This window comes from Notolepis coatsorum (genome assembly GCF_963971535.1).
Source record: "Notolepis coatsorum genome assembly, chromosome: 9".
NCBI lineage: Eukaryota > Metazoa > Chordata > Actinopteri > Aulopiformes > Paralepididae > Notolepis > Notolepis coatsorum.
The window spans coordinates 120,003,961-120,023,694 of record NC_140173.1 but is presented as its reverse complement, the minus strand read 5'-3'; the positions used below and the strand labels follow the sequence as shown (position 1 = coordinate 120,023,694).

Here is a 19,734-nt window from a genome sequence, read left to right as displayed (position 1 = left end):
CATATTTCTATATTCAGATAACATTTTATTGCCCATATTTATGTCTTTCTACTGTACTATTGCCCTGCCCATACCGATAAGATAAGATATTCCTTTATTGATCCCCTTGGGGGAAATGTGGGCGTCATAGCAGCACGGGGGAGGGGGGAGGAGAGGTACAGGTATGGGCAGGGTAATAGTAGAAATACATAATTATAAGCAATAGAAATATAATAAAGATACAAGTAAGCAGTGTAAATGTGACCGATCGTATGTTACTGCGTTGTGTTAAATTTCGAACCCGGGTCGGCCGCACCGGGGGCGGGCGACAGCATAGACCGCTATACCAAGAGGTGAATTCACTTCTTGGTAACGTGTCTATGTGTCTTTTTTAAGGGGAAGTGAGTTTAACTCGCAGTACCGCTTACCGCCACAGTCACTTCACAACACACGTCCATCGTGACGGTGGATATATTACTCACGGACCTCCGTTACATCAACAACATAATTAACGTTGATAGCATGTTGTATCTCGAGAGCAAGGCAACACATGTGCCTCTAGAACCGTGTGCTGCCGCTGTGACAGGTGTGTCGGCCCGTCTTCATGACGGTGTCACCCTCGGTCCTGCTCGCTCTCACCTCCGCTGATTACAGGTCAGGTGTGTAGAGAGCCAGAGGAGCAGCTGATTGACATTTGCCTGCTTATTACCTCGCCTACTGTACATACAGTATACCTGGCGCAGATGTTGATCATGCTGCCAGATCATAACTTTTGTTTTACATTTACATTTCATCTCATCATCATCATCATCATCTCATCATCATCATCATCATCATCATCATCATCATCATCATCATCATCATCATCATCATCATCCATCCTCTTCTTCGTTTTACGTCCCTATTTTCCCACTACAGTGAGGTTGGACGGGCGATGACTCCACGCCACTGGAGTCATCATTTTTGGTTTGTGGCAAAATGTTTATACCTCGGATGCCCTTCCTTACAGGTAACCCCATCGTCGGTGAGGAGCTAGCCTTTGCATTATTCCTACACACACAAGGCAGTGTGGTTTTACAATTACAATTTACAATTTTGTCATTTAGCTGACGCTTTTATCCAAAGCGACTTACAGATTGAATCCACACAAGCAATAATAAAGGAATGTGAATCACTACCCACTTTCAAAAAACACTCTCAAAGAACACCTACGGGAGACTGCAATTCGAAACTGGCCCTACAAATGTCCTAACCCAGTTGATACAGTAAATGACCAAGTATGGCTTTGTCAGTATTCCAATGTACAGTGTACAGTGCCCCCCCCCCCCCTACCCCAACCCCCCCCCCCCACCCCCCCCCCCCCCCCCCCCACCTCCAATGTACAGCCCCCCCCCCCCCCCCCCCCCCCCCCCCCCCCCACCCCACCCCCCCCCACCACAACCCACCCCAACCCACTACCCAACCTCCTCCAATGTACAGCTTCTACGTCAAATGTATATACACTCTTTTTCTGGACACTTTTTTGTATCACAAACAGTACTGTATTTGCAAATCTGGTATGTCATAAATGTATAGATGTAGCCCGTACTGTCTATCTGTATGTCATGTATGTTATGATTAATTGAAAATGGGGGACCCCGATGGTAAACAAGACGAAAGTCTTTCTCTGGTCTGCATCCCCTTAACAATTGTATGTATTGAGCCGTACTGTACTGTACCCATTCTGCAATCTGTTAATAAACTTTTCAATCAATCAATCAATCAATCAATCAATCAATCAAAACCACAAATGTTCTAGGCTGGCTGGCGGCTCAACGAACCTAGAAAAGACACCCAGCAACAATTGGCACTAGTTTGAGGAGGAAACAGGTGAATGCATTTCTTAATCTTTTTCAGAATATATTAAACTAATTCAAGACAATTATTTTTGTCTAAACAAGTATGCTAATTTAATCTTCTTATTGGAATTTTCTTGGGGGGGGGGGGGGGGGGGGGGGGCGGGATAAAGCAGATGAGTTTTAGTACAATCCACCCAACTCAAACCCTGCCCTCCTCCAATCACAGCTGCTGCAGTCCGAGGGAAGAAACAGTTGTGATTGGAGGATCAAAGAAAAGAGGCCAGAGGGCTTTAGGTCAATTCAGTTTTCAGTCCCATTCTCAAAACAAGATATTGAAGGGCTATTATTAAATATATTAAAGATATTTTTGTCACAAACAAAACAGCAGCTTTAACATTTTGGGTGATTTTATGTCGACATAATTTCTGTAAAAAAAAATTTACAGATTGAAAAACAAGATTTTCATTGTACTGAATCTTTAAGATCCAATGATCTTCCTTATTGCAAAATACTGTCAATGGACCTATCTCAAACCCTGCCCTCTTTTCTTGATCCTCCAATCACAGCTGTCGCTTACCTCGGACTTCCTCGTACAAACAAAGTTTGTCAGAGGTAAGCGACAGCTGTGATTGGAGGATCAAGAAAAGGGGCAGGGTTTGAGATATAGAAGATTCTCTCAAGCATTATCTTAAAGATCGAGTACAATGATGTTTTAATTCAGTCATAAATTATTGAACTAAATAAAAAAAATTACTAAATTGTAACAAACTAGTTTCACGACTTGTTTGTGGGCTATCTAGCAGATATCCATTACAACTACTGACAACGTTTAGGTTATGACTATAACCAAGTTCTGTTAATTAGGGGTGACGCTTGGCATCACTACTGCACTATCTCGCGTACGTGCACGCGTACTGAATAAACCACAAATGTACCTCTAATACCAGTATTAGTCTGACCACACCCCTCATCAGCTTACCTTCATAAGCAGGTGTGTGGTCACCTGCTCTCCTCCTTCCCAAGCTTTCACCACAAGGTGAGGTCAAGGGCTGCAGCGGCCGTCTGATGCCAAGCGTCACCCCTAATTAACAGAACTTGGTTATAGTCATAACCTAACGTTCTGTGTCATTAGGGGCTCTGCTTGGCATCACTACTGCACAAAGGGAGGCCAAGCGGAGCCGCTGGCTGACAAATACACCCCGCTGACAGCCCCCCAAAACCATCAGAACAGGGAGGGCCGAGCCCCCCCGACCCCCCCTAATGGAGGGTATCCCCCCTATTAGAGGCTTCACGGGAAGGCGACGGACCCGACCGTGCGAAGAGGCACTCAAGCAACTTAACGCACAGGGTGAGCAGACCGTGGCTTGACCCCACGACTACACACACGCACAACCCGCATGCCACCCGGGAACGAACGGAGGAACAACCTCGTTACTGCCCCCAGAATCACGGGGTCAAGGGCAAACCCAACCCCGTGGCAAGGCCGTAGCAGCGGAGCGCGAAGGAAGACCCAGACCCACCAAAAGGACTGGACTCCCTGGAATGGGGGCCCGGAGAAGTCCATGATGCCAGCATCAAGACCCCACCAGGTGGGCACGTAGTGCCCCGCCCCCCACATCGCCAGCGTATTCGGACAAAGGCCCCCCAGTTACTGCACCTGGTAATCCCAGGCAGTATCCCAAGTACTAACCAGGCCAGAACCTGCTTAGCTTCCGAGATCGGACGAGATCGGGCGTGTTCAGGTCGGTATGGCCGTAAGCCGAGCGGGCCCCGTCCCCCCAACAGTACACCGCCTGGCACACTAACCCTGCAGAACAGACAGTCAGCATGGCCGTAAGCACACAAAAAAGGTTAACCAACGGAAGCAGGCAGCGCACCGGGGAAAAACCAGGCAACAGGCTGTTAACCCTAGCCTGGAGACTGCGGACGAGACAGGCGCCAGAGGGGACAGCTGAACACAGCCGCCCCGGCGGAAGGAGCGTAAGCTGGCGGTGTTGCATGACCAAGCCTCCATTTAAAAACCCCCACCCAGAGGGGTCGAGGCAGAGAAGGCTGACACGATTGGCAGACGTCATGAACGTGCAGGGGCACCCTCAAACGGTGAACCCGGGAGTTGACACTGCTCCAACACACCAGGGAATCAACCACCTCGGTGTTACCCAATGCGGTGGTTGTTCCTATAACCCCTCAAGAAAAAACTCCAAAACACACCTGCGGGTATACACCGGCTATACCGCAGTACAAGTGTTTCAGTTTCCAAAAAGGGTTAACCCAGGCCTACGGGTCGCAAACATCACTTCGGACCGGGCCTGGCGGTACGGGAAGCACAGGGTCACCAGAGGAGGTCAAAAAACCACCCCCACAGGCCCCTCTTCGCCATGCGTGAGAGAGGAGCGAAAAATAATGGAGAACCAGCCCCTAAGCACACCGTACCTGGTATTCCCCGGCGGTCTCCCAACCAAGTACTAACCAGGACCAACCTGTGTAGCGGCCGAGATCCGACGAGATCGAGCGCGTACAGAATGGCATGGCTGTAAGCCATGACGACAGTGCTGAGTAAAAACATACCCAACCAGGGTCTCCATAGCGCTTAACCCTGTGACACCCAGACCGACCTGGCATTTTCCCCCCTGAAAAAAGCCCAAGTCCCTCAGGGTACCAGAACAGCAGATCTGCATCCCCGGCGGACAACGGGTTCAACTGATCTGGACCAGCGTGACCAGAACCAGTCCCGTGCCCTAACCACGCCGACATGCCTACTCCAGGAGAAGGGCAGATATGCGTGTTGATCTTAACATGAAAAGAAGGCGCCACCCAGACGTTCGGACGAACCGCGCCTGGTGGCCCACCCCAAGGGCGTGAGACCCCACTACATATGTTCAGATCCATCCCGTCATCATCCCCCAGACATGAACGAGAATCCGTCGACAACCCACCCAGGTCATGGGATGTGGTCGTCGGAAGAGGAAAAACCCCCATCTCAGTTGCTTTATAAAAACGCTGTTTCAACCACAAGCAACCAAGGCGTGCCAGTCAATCGCCTGTTTACAGCGAGCTAGCACTATACGTGCGTCGGGACACACCCCCATCAATGAACAGGCTATTTAGACCTGTCATTGAATCCCCAAGGCGCCCAGGGGAACGACAAGAGGGGTGTGACACTCCCTAACTCCAATACTTCTGGAATAGAAAGAAGGAAGCATCAACAGTATGTATCCCAGTCTACACAGCCGGGGTAAAAAATGTTCACATTTTTACATCCCACCACCCTCCCATAGGAAAGAGACAGGGATCCCCAGAGAGACTTCCCACGCGAGCTGTACAGATTGAAAAGAATATATTGCACCTTGAGCCATGTAAAAAACTGGTTTTAGGGCCTCCGGGGAAGAGGCACTGAACCCATACACACTCAATAAACGAATTGAATCGAATATACATACAATAGAAAAGGACCCTTCTAGAGGGTCCACTCACTTTGACAATCTGAGGAGGAAGGCTCTGTACTCTGATGGAGGCTTCCTCACATGGAAGAAGGAGTCCGAACTCACAGAAGGCCTGAATAGGCGCTTGGTGAGGAGGAGCCCTGACCACCCCCCCTGAAAACAGATCCATCACATGGACCTGAACAGCACACGGAAGTCCTACCAACAGAGACGCGCACGGTGACGTACTCCATGGCGGGGGAATTCCTGCGGTGCACACGCCCAATATACCAGGCCGTGGGACCAGGAACTCCCTCCCCCCCCCCCCCCCCCCGTAACGTGCCGAACCGCCACGTGACGGGAACCTTGAAGGACAGGGGGTGTACCCCTGACCGACAGAACAATGGGGAGAGGAAAGGTTACCAGTTCACCCCTTTACGACCCCACACCCATGATACGACGTAACGACAAAAAGAGAATATGACACAGTCATAGTCAGCTCTATGAAGCGTTTCACAGCTCCACACAGCGCATGAGCTAACCTGCTATCTGATTTTTACTAAGGAAAAACACAGAATAGAGAGGGCTCTAAGAACCCCGGTCCAACATACACATGTGCTTCTGTGGCCAGTACAACCCAGTTGTAGGTCACATGACACACACAACCCATCATCACCTACAAAAAATGGCAAAAACACTCAACAGAGGAACGCCGTTTTTTTTCACAATGAGAGAATACATCATTCTTGATTAGTATCGACCACAGGCCTTGCTAAGCACACATGACAGCAACCAAACCAATTTCCCTTTAGGAAATAAGTTTCTCCAGCAGATTTAGCACAACCTCAGCAATCAAGCTAAGAGTTACATCGTATCCCTACCACACAAAAGACACAATTAATGCACAACATGTCTGATAGGAGGTGATAAAGTCCCCAGGGAACCGGGGGGGAAAACACAATCCTCCTATTTTACCCTCAATACGGCCAGTTAAAACAGGAAAACCTGTTAATGTGTGAACACACTGTTCATTGTCATTACAGTCTGAGAAAGAACATTCTTTTACTCACTTGTCACCAAGCATAGCTTCATAGGTTAGTTACCTTAGTTGTGAGTACACGGCCGTGTTACTCACACAACAACCAGATCATTACATCCCGTTTGCACGGAGAAGCTAACTGCCAGTGACAAAAACAGCTCACACATAACCCGCAACGTATCCTAAATGCATTGTAGCAACACACGTTTTGGGAAAAACACCGTTATTCACAATACATTTAGCAAAGTAAAACCAGAAGACGTGTTATGAGGTCTGGTCAACCCCGTTCCTACCCGGAACGCAGATCAGCGAAGTGCAGTCACAAGACACCGTAGAACACAGCCGTCCTGTGTTGTTCGATCCGGGCAGCGTCGCCGCTCCAACCAGTCGCTACAGTCCTCTTTGTTGACGCAATCCCCGTCCAGGCTCAGGGCAGGGTCGACGAACATCCCCTGTCAAGGATGACGTCGTGGTCAAGAGTGTAAAACATGTTAAAATCAAAGCACGTTCAACAGAATAGCATCAAGCTAACGGCTGCTCCAACCGTTCGGGTGCTATTGCTTCTGCTCGCGAGACGCCGATCTAACGACGCACGCGATCAGAAGCGAGCTCACGGCGGCGCGCGAGAAGCTAAGCTACCCCGCGCCAGGCCATGGCCATAGCAGCAAGCTAACGTTACCTAGCGACCACGACATGCTAGCCCCGCAGCTAACAGCTGACTGGCTAATAGGAGGCCCTAAGCAGGCCATGCAGCGATCCAGCAGGCTAACGCAGCAGTTAACAGCTGACCGGCTAACTGTAAGCTATGAACATGTAAACAATGACATAACACTCACCCAGACAGGCCGCCGTTCTGAACCTCTCCTCACTTTTTAAGAGAAAAGAGAAAACAAGATGTCAACACCGCTTCACAACGGTGACATTACCACATCCGACGGAATCAGCACAGTACCAACTGGCCTGTGTAGCTGACTTTGAACATGAATCTGCCGCTATCGCACATTACATGCACATATCCCCTCGTGAAGGAATACTCTCATTTGGATATGAAAGATGGGGCCTTAACACGGTGACAGAGAGAATCCACTCGTCCAGAACACACAGGGATCACCAGTGTCAATGGTCGCGGCCCACTAGTTAAAACTATAATGGTCTCCAGACCAAGGCCTTCTGTCGCCTAGGTGGCTGAACAAAGGACCCTAGCCTGGGGCCGGTTTCCATAAACTTTGTCAAGTAGCCCCCATAGCACTAACAGACAAGTGGAGCCCGCCAGCAAACACTACTCACCCAACCTGGAACGCACCGCTTCTCACAACAGCGGCATGTCCGACAGTTCAGCTGTGGCCTGACAGGTTTCACCCCAACAAACACAGCAAGGAACTGCAGTTGAGAAGCATGCAGCGGCGTGCTCCCAATACGAAAACCGGTGGAGGGTTTTTAGAATGATCATCATCTTCCAGACACTCCAGTACGAAGACAATATCGCCGTATTTTCTCGAAAATAGTGAGAGAGAAAATAAAGATATGATGTCAACGTATCCTTGTTTCCCAAAGCTGCTCCTAAACCTTTCTTCCATCATGGTGTCAAGTGTGGGGATCTACCGAGGCACTTCTTCCTTGTGGTGAAAGCGAGAAGGAGGAGAGCAGGTGACCACACACCTGCTTATGAAGGTAAGCTGATGAGGGGTGTGGTCAGACTAATACTGGTATTAGAGGTACATTTGTGGTTTATTCAGTACGCGTGCACGTACGCGAGATAGTGCAGTAGTGATGCCAAGCAGAGCCCCTAATGACACAGAACTGAGACAGCGCATCAGGGCAACCTGTGTATATTATGCAATATTTAAAAATAGAAATAGATTGGATATCTGAAATGGCGTGATTTTGTTTATATCAAGGGGGAAAGATATTGATTTAGTCACAAACAAACAGCAGCTTTAACATTTTGGGTGATTTTATGTCGACATAATTTCTGTAAAAAGAAATTAACAAGATTGAAAAACAAGATTTTCATTGTACTGAATCTTTAACAAGTCCAATGATCTTCCTTATTGCAAAATACTGTCAATTGCTTATAGAAGATTCTCTAAACTATTTCAGTTGTATTGTATTCTTTCAGGGTTTTCTCCCTTAGCCAGGGTAACTCTTTCAACTGAGTAACGATGTTCATCAAACAGTGTTGAAACGTGGGTGCTGCAGTGTTGAGTGCATAGTAGTAGAGATGATTAAGATAATACTGAGTGCTTTGCTGATAGCAAGATATTTGTTGCACCTCTTGACCTTAGTTACCTTTATTTACTTTGACCAAACAGGACCTCAATCTTGCACCTTTTACAGATGTCAGCAAAAGGAAAATGCTGAGGTCAGCTTGGAACACAGACAAAACATGAAAATGCCATGCAAACAACTGAGGTGCATTTATTTTCCTTAATACAGTGTAATACGAAGAAGATACTGTATACATGTGAGAAAACAAGTGACACACAATATGTTTTCATGGCATTTTAGTCAATTGTGGTGTTTTTCTTCAGTTTATGTGCATTTAAGACACATTTTCAGATACAGTGAAAGTCAATGGCAGTGGCAGAAAATAATTATCAAATAATTTAGCAACAGTAAAATATTGTGAAAAAGGTTTCGGCGCCTTAAAAGGCAAGACTTCGTTTGGAACCACGTGTCTGGCATGGTTCTGCAGCACCTTTACTCCTGGTAGTCTGAGCACACACTTTTACCTACTACTCGGAAGAAAGAACGGCAATTAAAACACACTGAAGTTTGGATCCACATTCTGGATTATCGTTAATTAAATCTATTGAATATCAATTAATAATCACACAAAATAATCTCACTTAGCATCTAATGTGATGAGGAGAGGGTGGTAAAATGCATATTGTGGTAATCAAAACCCAAAGATGACAATGGATCCACGTTCTGCATGGATCGATGCATAACACGAGCCATAAGTAATAATATAATACATTATTATAATTGCATCATTTACACCTCTGACCTGTGCATAGATATGTGTAGGGTTGAGACGCGCCCCCTCCTCCAAATGGCACACGCAGCGTTGGAGCAGTGCCCGGTCGTGGGGGTTCCCACTCTGATTGGCCCTCCAGCGGTAGTTGTTGGCTATCTCATGGTGCAGACGAGAGGAGTTTGGAGCCTTGCTGAGCATCCTCCTCAGCACTGCTAGGGCCTCCTCGTAATGCTGCTCTTTCGTCATGAACTTCCCCACCTGGGGAATCACATAGAGCAGGGCTTTTCCAAGTCTGAGACACTAACCTCCCTCCAGACAACACTGACACACACACACGCACGCACGCACGCACGCACGCACGCACGCACGCACGCACGCACGCACACACACACACACACACGCACACACACACACACACACACACACACACACACACACACACACACACACACACACACACACACACACACACACACACACACACACACACACACACACACACACACACACACACACACACACACACACACACACACACACACACACACACTGTATTGTGTTGGTTATGTTGAACTGCAATTGAGCCCTGGCAAAGTGTATTTGACTAACATTTAAGAGAAACAGCAGGAGTGAATCCTTTAAAAATAATTTCACTTGGTCATAGGCTACAGAAGTCCATTATCACTGTTAAAACAACAACTGTCAATCAACAGTACAATTTCATCACAATAGACGAGCCACTATTTTGTTTTCCATGGCACAGTGCAGTTTCAATGTAGGCCTTGTTTATTTCATGGAAGAAATTAGTCATAGAATGGATGAGTCTTTTGAATAGCTCATTTGTCTTCTGAAATAATGTAAAATGTGTGTTATCTCTTGTTTACACATCATCCCCAAATAAGTGCACCTCACACGCCTTTGACAGATTATATGTTGGTTATGTGACATGCACTAGGTGTCTGGTACAACAGACTTTGTTCATATGACATTTGCTGCCATAACTTATTTTGAGACTAGTTCTGTCTCATTAGGGGCTCTGCTTGGCATCACTCTGCACTATCTCGCGTACGTGCACGCGCACTGAATAAATTCCACAAATGTACCTTTAATACCAGTATTAGTCTGACCACACCCCTCATCAGCTTACCTTCATAAGCAGGTGTGTGGTCACCTGCTCTCCTCCTTCTCGCTTTCACCACAAGGAAGTGCCTGGTAGTACCCCACTTGACGTGTTGTTAGTTGAAAAGAGTTGTGACGAGTTTACATTGTGCTTAATTTTTTCTTATCTCACATCTGTTGTACAAGAAAAAGTTGGGTCATAATGTATTCCGCGGAGAGTAGACCCGCTAGACCTACTCTTCACCAGCGGTTCTCCATTCCCGCCTCCATCGTGCGCCTTGGTGCTGGACTGTTGCCACTTTCGTGGTTGCCGACCCAGCCCGGGAGGCTGCCGGTGGATAGTTTGCCTCACCGAAGAGCCGAGGAGTCGGTGCCGTCGCTCCGGCGATGGCCTGATCTCGACTCTGGTTCCTCTGGTTCCGGGGAATCGCCCGTTGGTGAACGGGGGGTTGTCTTGGAGCCAGAGGATTTGCGACGCAAACTTTTCACGTCTGCCCGTTCACGTCGCAAGATGGTAGCGTGCAGGCGCGAACGGCCTGGGTTTGGGGAACTGCTGGAGACCAGCGAAGATGCGTCCGGCTCTGGATTTCCAATGGAGACTGAGGACTTCATGGACGAGGCGGACAGGTTTTTGTATGATGGCCCCGTGGAGGAGAGTATCCCTCCTCAGGAGACCCCGGAGGGGGGGGGAAATGGCTCCATGGGGCGCCCTGTTCGAGGATGTCGAGGAACCACCTTGGCCTCATCAGCAGGATGCCCTACTGTCGGCCACATCAGACTGTGGCTCCTTGACCAGTCGCAGCCTGCTGCATGTGAGGGATGCGGGGTCGGTGGAGGAAGGTTCGCAGGGGGAACTGCGGGCCTTGTTTCCCGAGCTCATGGCGGTAGCCGCCGCCGCAAACGGCGTGCCGCTGCCGCTGCCATTGCCTGCACCTGTCCCTGATGACCTCATAGGCCATCCCTGGCAGCATCCCCCAGTGAGAGGGGTGGACGTTGTCTACCCATTTTTCCCATCGATGGGGGCCTATGTTCGTCGGGGTCAGGCGGTGTCCAACATCATGGGACTAACTCCCGCCTACGTACCAGTTACGCGGGTGTCGGGGTTAGTCAAAGGTATGGGGGAGGGCGTGCCTCGGCTTGACAGTCCGATGGCCGCGCTCCTCTGTCCGGATATGGTGTGGGAACCCCTATGCAAGCCGGTCCTCCAGGGGAAATCGGCTAGGCGATTGGCTTATTGGGGTGACCAGTCATTCATCGCTGGTACACAATCGCTAGCTGCGGCGTCTAACATCGCCCACCTGGCTAGATTTGTATCGGGGATAATGACGGGCGGCACGGATCTGAGCGAGGTGAAATGCGATCAGATCACCCAGGCTGCGGGAGCTGTCCTGCACCTTTCCCAGGTGCTGGCCATAGCCATGGGGAAAGTGCGCGCCCTGGCCACCCTGGGCCAGCGTCACCTTTGGCTGGAGCAGGCCCGTGTGCCAGAGAAGAAGAGAGCTCCTCTTCTGACGGCCGCCCTCTCCGACGCTGGCCTATTCGGGAAGGCCCTGCGGTTGATGACCTCAACATGCAGAGAGATGGCAGAGGAGAGGTCCATTCTCCAACCCCATTTTCCGCCTCCCGTCCTTGCCGGTGGAGTCAGAAGGCTTCCGCGATGTCGAGCTGTCTCCGTCGCCGCTACCACTGCCTCCGCCGCCGCTGCTGGCCCTGCCAAGAGGGCCAGGGGACGAAACGGCGCTTCTGCCACCGCCGGCCCATCCACGACCGGAGGAGACGGTAGGGAACGTCGTGTCCAGCAGACTGTAACCTACCGTCCCTCCGGGGCTCCTCGGGGTGGCAAGACTCGAGCGGCGCAAGGTGGCAGACGCCGTTGAGTGACTTTTCCCCTCTGTGTCCCCTCTCCTCTACACCCTCCCCGGCCCCTCTATGATTTTGTGCCTTAGAACACTTTTTAGTTAATAAAAAGAAGTTCCCCGATATAAGGGGGACTGTGTTTTGGCCGAACAAACTGTGTGTTTCTTCAAACAATTCATATGGTGGGGTTGTGTATATATGAATCTGCCCTTTTACGTTGTGTGATGAGTCGTGTTGTGTTACGAGGTTAAGCAAGGTCTGCAACGTACACTCAGTAATAGGTTCTATTAGCTTGATGCTCCACATGCAGGTAGAAACTGGTGTTATTCCATTGCTTGAACTAAGTATATGTGTCTCACAATGCTGTGTTGTTTAGTTGCAGTAATACTCGTACACACACATTTCACGGCCTAGCCGTTTACTCTCGATCAGCGTTTTTTTCCTATGTACGACATAGTCAACGGGGGTAGGATTCACACACAGGCGACTTGTGTTTTGTTGTAAAATCCTGTACACATTTGTGGGTAGCGGGCATTGTATTAGCTTATGCTATGCATTGCTTTCTACCGGAGGTTTTCAAGATGGCTACGGTTGTTTTTCTGTGTGTAGGGATGAAGGGTGTTTTTCGGGAGGGGGTGTCGAATAAACCCCTCCTTTTCCCACTTGATTGGTTTAGGGGATTTTTGATCTCTTCTGCTGAGCCAGTCAGGGCCAAGCCGGTGGGACGTCTTGGCGCGGGGGGGGGGGGAGGGTTATTCTACCGACTCCTATTACATGACAGGAGCCGGCAGGTTTCCCCGCCCGTTGTAGCGGTGTTGCTATGGCGACGCCTTCCATGGGTTGAGGTGTCTTAAAGGTGTCGAGTTAGGGCGTAGGGCTCACAGTTCTGCTGCGCCCGATTTATGTGTAAACTTGAGTCGGTTGGTCACGTGACTCACAGTTGGCATATCTTTTTCATGACTATGAACTCATGTGGGAAGGTGTTTCTGGGAGGGTCTGGTCTTACACTCTGATTAAAAAGGGTGACTGGATTAAAATCATGTGAAAACAGGTTTTTTACTCCCAGCTGTGCAGTTGGGTCATACGGGTGATGCTTTTTCTTTATTATTATAAAGAGTTGGATGTGTCTATATGGATTGGAAATGAGGGTCCCTGATGGAAACAAGACTAACGTCTTTCTCAGGTCTGCCCCTCCTTAACCAATTGTGTGTATTGCCCCTGCACGTTCATGACGTCTGCCGATCGTATCAGCCTTCTCTGTGGAGGCTTGGTTATGCGACAACGCCAGCATACGCCCCTTCCGCCGGGGCGGCTGTGTTCAGCTGTCCTTTCTGGCGCCTGTCTCGTCCGCAGTCTCCAGGCTTGGGTTGACAGCCTGTTGCCTGGTCTTTTTTCCCGGTGCACTGCCTGCTTCCGTTGGTTAACTCTTGTGTGTTACGACCATGCTGTCTGCCTGTTGCAGGGCCAGTGTGCCAGGCGGTGTACTGTTGGGGAGGACAGGGCCCGCTCGGCTGAGGGGCCTTTGTCCGAATACGCTGGCGATGTGGGGGGCGGGGTCACTAGGTGCCCACCTGGTGGGGTCTTGATGCTGGCATCATGGACTTCTCCGGGCCCCCATTCCAGGGAGTCCAGTCCTTTTGGTGGGTCTGGGTCTTCCTTCGCGCTCCGCTGCTACGCTTGCCACGGGGTTGGGTTTGCCCTTGATCCCGTGATTCTGGGGGCAGTAACGAGGTTGTTCCCTACGTTCGTTCCCGGGTGGCATGCGGGTTGTGCGTGGGTGTAGTCGTGGGGTCAAGCCACGGTCTGCTCACCCTGTGCGTTGAGTTGCTTGAGTGCCTCTTCGCGCGGTCGGGTCCGTCGCCCTCTCGGTAAACCTCTAATAGGGAGGGTGCCCTCCATTAGGGGGGGTCGGGGGGGCTCGGCCCTCCCTGTTCTGTTGGTTGTGGGGGGCCTTCAGCGGGGTGTATTTGTCGGCCAGTGGCTCCGCTTGGCCTCCCTTTGTGCAGAGTGATGCCAAGCAGAGCCCCTAATGAGACAGAACGTTAGGTTATAACTATAACCAAGTTCTGTTAATTAGGGGTGACGCTTGGCATCCGACGGCCGCTGCAGCCCTTGACCTCACCTTGTGGTGAAAGCTTGGGAAGGAGGAGAGCAGGTGACCACACACCTGCTTATGAAGGTAAGCTGATGAGGGGTGTGGTCAGACTAATACTGGTATTAAAGGTACATTTGTGGAATTTATTCAGTGCGCGTGCACGTACGCGAGATAGTGCAGAGTGATGCCAAGCGTCACCCCTAATTAACAGAACTTGGTTATAGTTATAACCTAACGTTAATTTCAATAGTTTGGGATTTGATGATGAAACTATCCCCAACATTTTCTACCGGTGACCACTTGACTGTACGAACTTGTAACACAACGCTGAGGTTGTATGGGGCCAAACTCAGGGCTTTCCTCATGTGGCCCCAAGCCCCTGCATTCCTCCGGTTCTTGTTGCACTTTAGGCCCAGGTAGACACGTATGATGGCACTGTCCGGGTTGAGCTCCAGGGCCTTCTTCAGCTGCATCACAGCAGGAGAGTCCTCATACGAGAGCCTCTTGTCCTCCCTGGTCTCCAGGCCTTCCAATCGGAATAGAGCGAAGGCATAGCCAGCATTCCACTCTTTATCCCCCGGCTCCCTTTCAACAGCTTCATAGAAACACTCCTTCGCCCTTGAAAGACGGATATGGACAAGACAAGATCACTACGACACTATTTTGTCAATATTTTGATTCTGTCCCTGCAAGAAATGAGTAGGCCTACACCCTTACCTCACATAGTGCTTTTTGGAGAATTTGAGGAGAGACCAGGCTTTTTCACTGTGTATTTCTCTTGGCAGGACTGAGGATGAAGCTGGAGGACAAGTTTGCTGTTTTTTTTCTATTTTCTCCACATACATCATTGATCTCAGGTCATAAATCAAATCAAATCAAATTTTTTATAAGGCCCGACAACACACGTTAATGTCCCCATGGGCCGTACATGTCTTCTTTAAACAAGTCAAGAAGAAAACATAACAATAAGTCAAGAACAGAACAAGAACACCATAAGGTCCAACAAATTTAAAATAAATGCAAATAAATGAAAGAATGCAAGCACTCCCAGACATACCCCACGCGAAGGTAAGGAAAAACTCACTAAAACCTAACAATAGGGAAAAATGCTCCACAGGCAGTGTGGAGGAGAGAAACTTTAGAAGGGCCATTCAAGGGGGGATCTCCCTTCTTAGATGTCGGTGATAGTGTTGCAGACTAACAGTTGGTAAGCATGCACTCAAGTGTGTAGTGAAACACAGATGAGTGCATGCAATAGCAACTGAACATGTTGAAAGATTAAAGATAGAGCTGATAGCGATAGCAACTGAACATTTTGAAAGATTGAAGATAGAGCTGATAGCGAATCTATTTGAGGCACAGGGGCGGCGCAAAGAGGGTCGCGTACTCCCCGTCTTAATCACGGGACGTCCGACACTCCGGTCACCACTACGAGACCTCCGGAGACAGGAGGGCACGCAGAGAGGGTCGCATCCTCCCGGCCTTCATCACGGGACGTCCGACACTCCGGTCAGCACTCCAGGACAGCAACTCACATGGGGACAGGGAGACGGGACAGGCGTTAGACAGCTTGTGTGATTGTAGTGGGCGGACATAGCAATAGATACAAGTGGTAAGCATATATGTGAATAGAGTAGATATATGAAGTAAGCATATTATGTGAATAGAATAGAAGTACTTAACCCAGCAATGAAACCGCGTTGACACATCAGTTGACAGGACCACGGACAGACGACGGTAAGTAACTGATCCAAGGCCTCGGTGGTGCATGTAGAGCAGTCACTGCAATCTTGGCAAAGACCCCGAGGCATCCATCACCTTAGTCAGCGCTAGGAGACAGGCACTCAGAGAGATGGGGGAGGGAAGGGGGGGGGGGGGAGGGAGGGGCTGGAAGGAGTTAGAGAGTTCCCATGTTTGTGGTGCTGCAAAAAAGCAGACATGGGGGAAAATAAACTTCCTAACTAAACTAGACAGATTAATCTAAAGGTCAGTCCCCGACCAGGTGAGATCAGGGTAGGTTGAAGGAGAGAGAGAAAAGATGGGTCTTAAGCAGGGATTTAAAAGCTTCGACAGAGCAGGCGCCCCTGATGACGGCAGGTAATTTGTTCCACAGGTAGGGAGCACGGTAGACAAAGGCTCTGTGGCCGGCGGATTTTTGTAACCCTAGGAATCGATAGAAGCCCCGCATTTTGTGAGCGCAGAGCACTATCGGGCGAGTATTGGGAGATGAGATCGGATAGATAGAGCGGTGCAAGCCCATTTAAAATTTTGTAGGTGAGGGGTAGCACTTTAAAGTCAGATCGCGGAGCAGCCAGGCTAAATTCCCATATATGGTCAGGCAATGCTTTTCGTCACCTTCATTTTGCCTCTCTGCCTTGTCTAAGCACCTCAGGGCTCCATCGTTGTCACCTCTTAGGTGTTTGATGTAGGCCAGCAGGTTTAAACAGTGCCTTGCCTGATTCCCTTCAGGCCCAACTCGCTGGATTGCATCTAGTGTTTCACAGAGTTTGACATGCAGGAAGTTTAGGTCAGCGTCCTCTTTGTTTAGGCCCCATGTAAAATGACACTGTAAATCCTGCAGGTTGTTTTCCAGTGTCATCTTTACTTCTGTGTCACTGAAAAGATTTGAGTGACATTGTATTACATTATAAATAAAAATAAATAAATACATACAAAACTGTTCATATTTATATATATATATTTTTTAATCACATCAGTCTTTTTTTTTATTATTTATATATGGGGTTTTCAGGTTTACACAGTAATGGACTTAATGACATATCACGCCTACATTGTCAAAGTACAACCCAAACAGAATTTTTATTTTTATTTATTTAACCTTTATTTACCCAGGGTCGGTTCGCTGAGCACGGATGCTCTTTTTCAGCTACGCCCTGCTTCACATTCACACAGTTCCATTCACACCTGGGAGCTGCCCAGTACAACCACAGTCTGACACTGTTGGCCACTGAGCAACTCCACTGGAGCAGTTGGGGGTTTAGTGCCTTGCTCAGGGGCACTTCAGCGGTTGGTGTTAAGTAGGGGTGTAACGGTACACAAAAACCACGGTTCGGTACGTACCTCGGTTTTGAAGTCACGGTTCGGTACAGGTTTTCTGTACAGTGGGGGAAAGTTTGGCTTTCCATGTTCCACTCAGGGGTGATGTAGTGTGCAGTAACTAATTGTACTTGTAGAGCTGTCAACGAATATTCTATATTGAAATTAATAATCGACTTGTGAAAAAAACTTAAAATAATAATAATCATATTAGATTGTGAAAAAAACAGCCCCCGGTGGGCGGTTGTTAGTGGTTAACATACCATTGTATTCGTTCGGTACGGATACGTGTGCCTTTACACCCCTAGTGTTAAGGGTATGGGAGAGAGTTATTCATTCACTTCCCCAGCCCAGATCTTTCCTGCCGGCCCAGGGGATCGAACCGGCGACCATTTTCCGGTCACAAACCCACTTCTCTAACCTTTAGGCCACCGCTGCCCCCACACACACATAACACAATGTATAAACAGCAACACCGTCATCATACAATTAGACAGTCTAATTGTATGATAACAGTGTTGCTGTTTATACATTGTGTTGTGTGTGTGTGGGGGCAGCAACACCGCTATCATACAATTAGACTGTCTAATTGTATGATGACGGTGTTGCTGTTTATACATTGTGTTATGTGTGTGTGGGGGGCAGCGGTGGCCTAAAGGTTAGAGAAGCGGGTTTGTGACCGGAAGGTCGCCGGTTTGATCCCCTGGACCGGCTCTGCTCCTCCTGACCCCACTGAGACCTCTTGTATCTACCTGTCTGTCTCTTGACCCCACTGAGACCTCTTGTATCTACCTGTCTCTCTCTTGATCCCACCGAGACCACTTGTATCTACTTTGTATACCTTGGCCTCTATGTAACATAATTTACTCTCCTCCGTATTGTATTTTGACTTCATCTTATTTTTATATATATATATATATATATATAATCTTTTTCTTTCTTCTTTTAGACAATACAAGAAGAAAGAAAAAAATTATATATAAAAATAAGATGAAGTCAAAATATAATACGGAGGAGAGTAAATTATGTTACATAGAGGCCAAGGTATACAAAGAGATCAGGTAATGAGCAGAGACAGACAGGTAGATACCAGAGGTCCCAGTGGGGTCAAGAGACAGACAGGTAGATATCAGAGGTCTTAGTGGGATCTAGCCCCTTCTGTGACTGCGATGTGCAAGCCAGGGGCTTTTGAATACGCAGTCACTCGCAGCTCCATAGCAGCCAGGCTTGGGCGGTATGACGGTATTACGGTATACCAGGGTATTTAGAAATCCCGACGGTATTGAAAATCAATACCGTCAAAATCACAGATGCGCTTCAGTTTCTATTACAGTGAAACGGAGTTTTGAGTGTAGTGCACACACGCACCAGCAGAGGGCGAGACCAGTCCTCACTAGTGGAGCGAGTGGATCACAACGGTAACGTTTACGGTAATGTTGCGACAGTGCTGTGAAAATACCGTAAAGCGCTGTGGTAACGAGAGTTGGTGTGTGTTGTTGTTCATTAACATTTCTTTAATTATAATGTCTCAGACCACAGGAACAACATGCATGACATCTTAAATTATGCATATTCGCTTCCGTGAGTCTGCCTCAGGGCAGCTCTGGCTGCAATTGTAGCTTACCACCACCGGTATGACTGTGTATGAACGAATAATGGACTCTGTGAAGCGCTCTGGGTGCCATGAAGAGCGCTATATAAATCCAAGTCATTATTATTATTATTATTATTATATTTCCCTTTAAATAATTTTGTATTTTTATATTGTATTATGAATTTGATTAGGGTTTTTATTGTTGTTTTAATTGTCTGTATGACATGTAAATGTTGTGAGTGTATAAGGGTTTTTATTGTTGTTTTAATGGTCTGTATGTCATGTAAATGTTATGAGTGTATAAGGGTTTTTATTGTTGTTTTAATTGTCTGTATGACATGTAAATGTTGTGAGTGTATACGTCTGTAACTGTATTTTATGTGTTATGGACCCCAGGAAGAATAGCCCCAGCACTGCTGTGGCTAATGGGGATCCAAATAAACTTAAACTTAAACTTAAATACAGCTAAGTGAAATAATCAAAATGAAAAAAATATTAAGGCCTCTGAGCTGTATCTAATACTGGAAATGTGTGACACGGCATACACTTATTCCAAATCAATTAAAACAATTCTCAAACCAAATTAATTTGCACTATACAGTTTATATAGTGTGAGATTAGGGGCGTAATAAATCAGCAGTCTTGCAGTCTCACTGCAAAGTCTTATCAGCAGCTCTCTGGTTCGTCCTTGGTGAGTCGTCCGGAATTTGTTTTGACTGGCTGCCTGGCAACATTCCTTCCTTCGCTGATGAAT

General features: G+C 48.2%; 1 protein-coding gene across 1 annotated transcript in view; it reads right to left on the bottom strand.

Moving 5' to 3' along the window:
• The window catches only part of LOC311234730 (interferon-induced protein with tetratricopeptide repeats 5-like), a gene marked incomplete at both ends in the record, with an annotated part of 18,090 nt that extends 1,162 nt beyond the window's left edge, over positions 1–16,928 (bottom strand). The window contains 4 exons of the mRNA XM_084321973.1: positions 9,289–9,516; positions 14,644–14,947; positions 15,047–15,128; positions 16,685–16,928. Of these exons, the coding sequence (XP_084178099.1) occupies positions 9,289–9,516; positions 14,644–14,947; positions 15,047–15,128; positions 16,685–16,928 (858 nt within the window). The remainder of the gene's footprint in view (positions 1–9,288; positions 9,517–14,643; positions 14,948–15,046; positions 15,129–16,684) is intronic.
• Between the last annotated feature and the right edge of the window lie 2,806 nt (positions 16,929–19,734).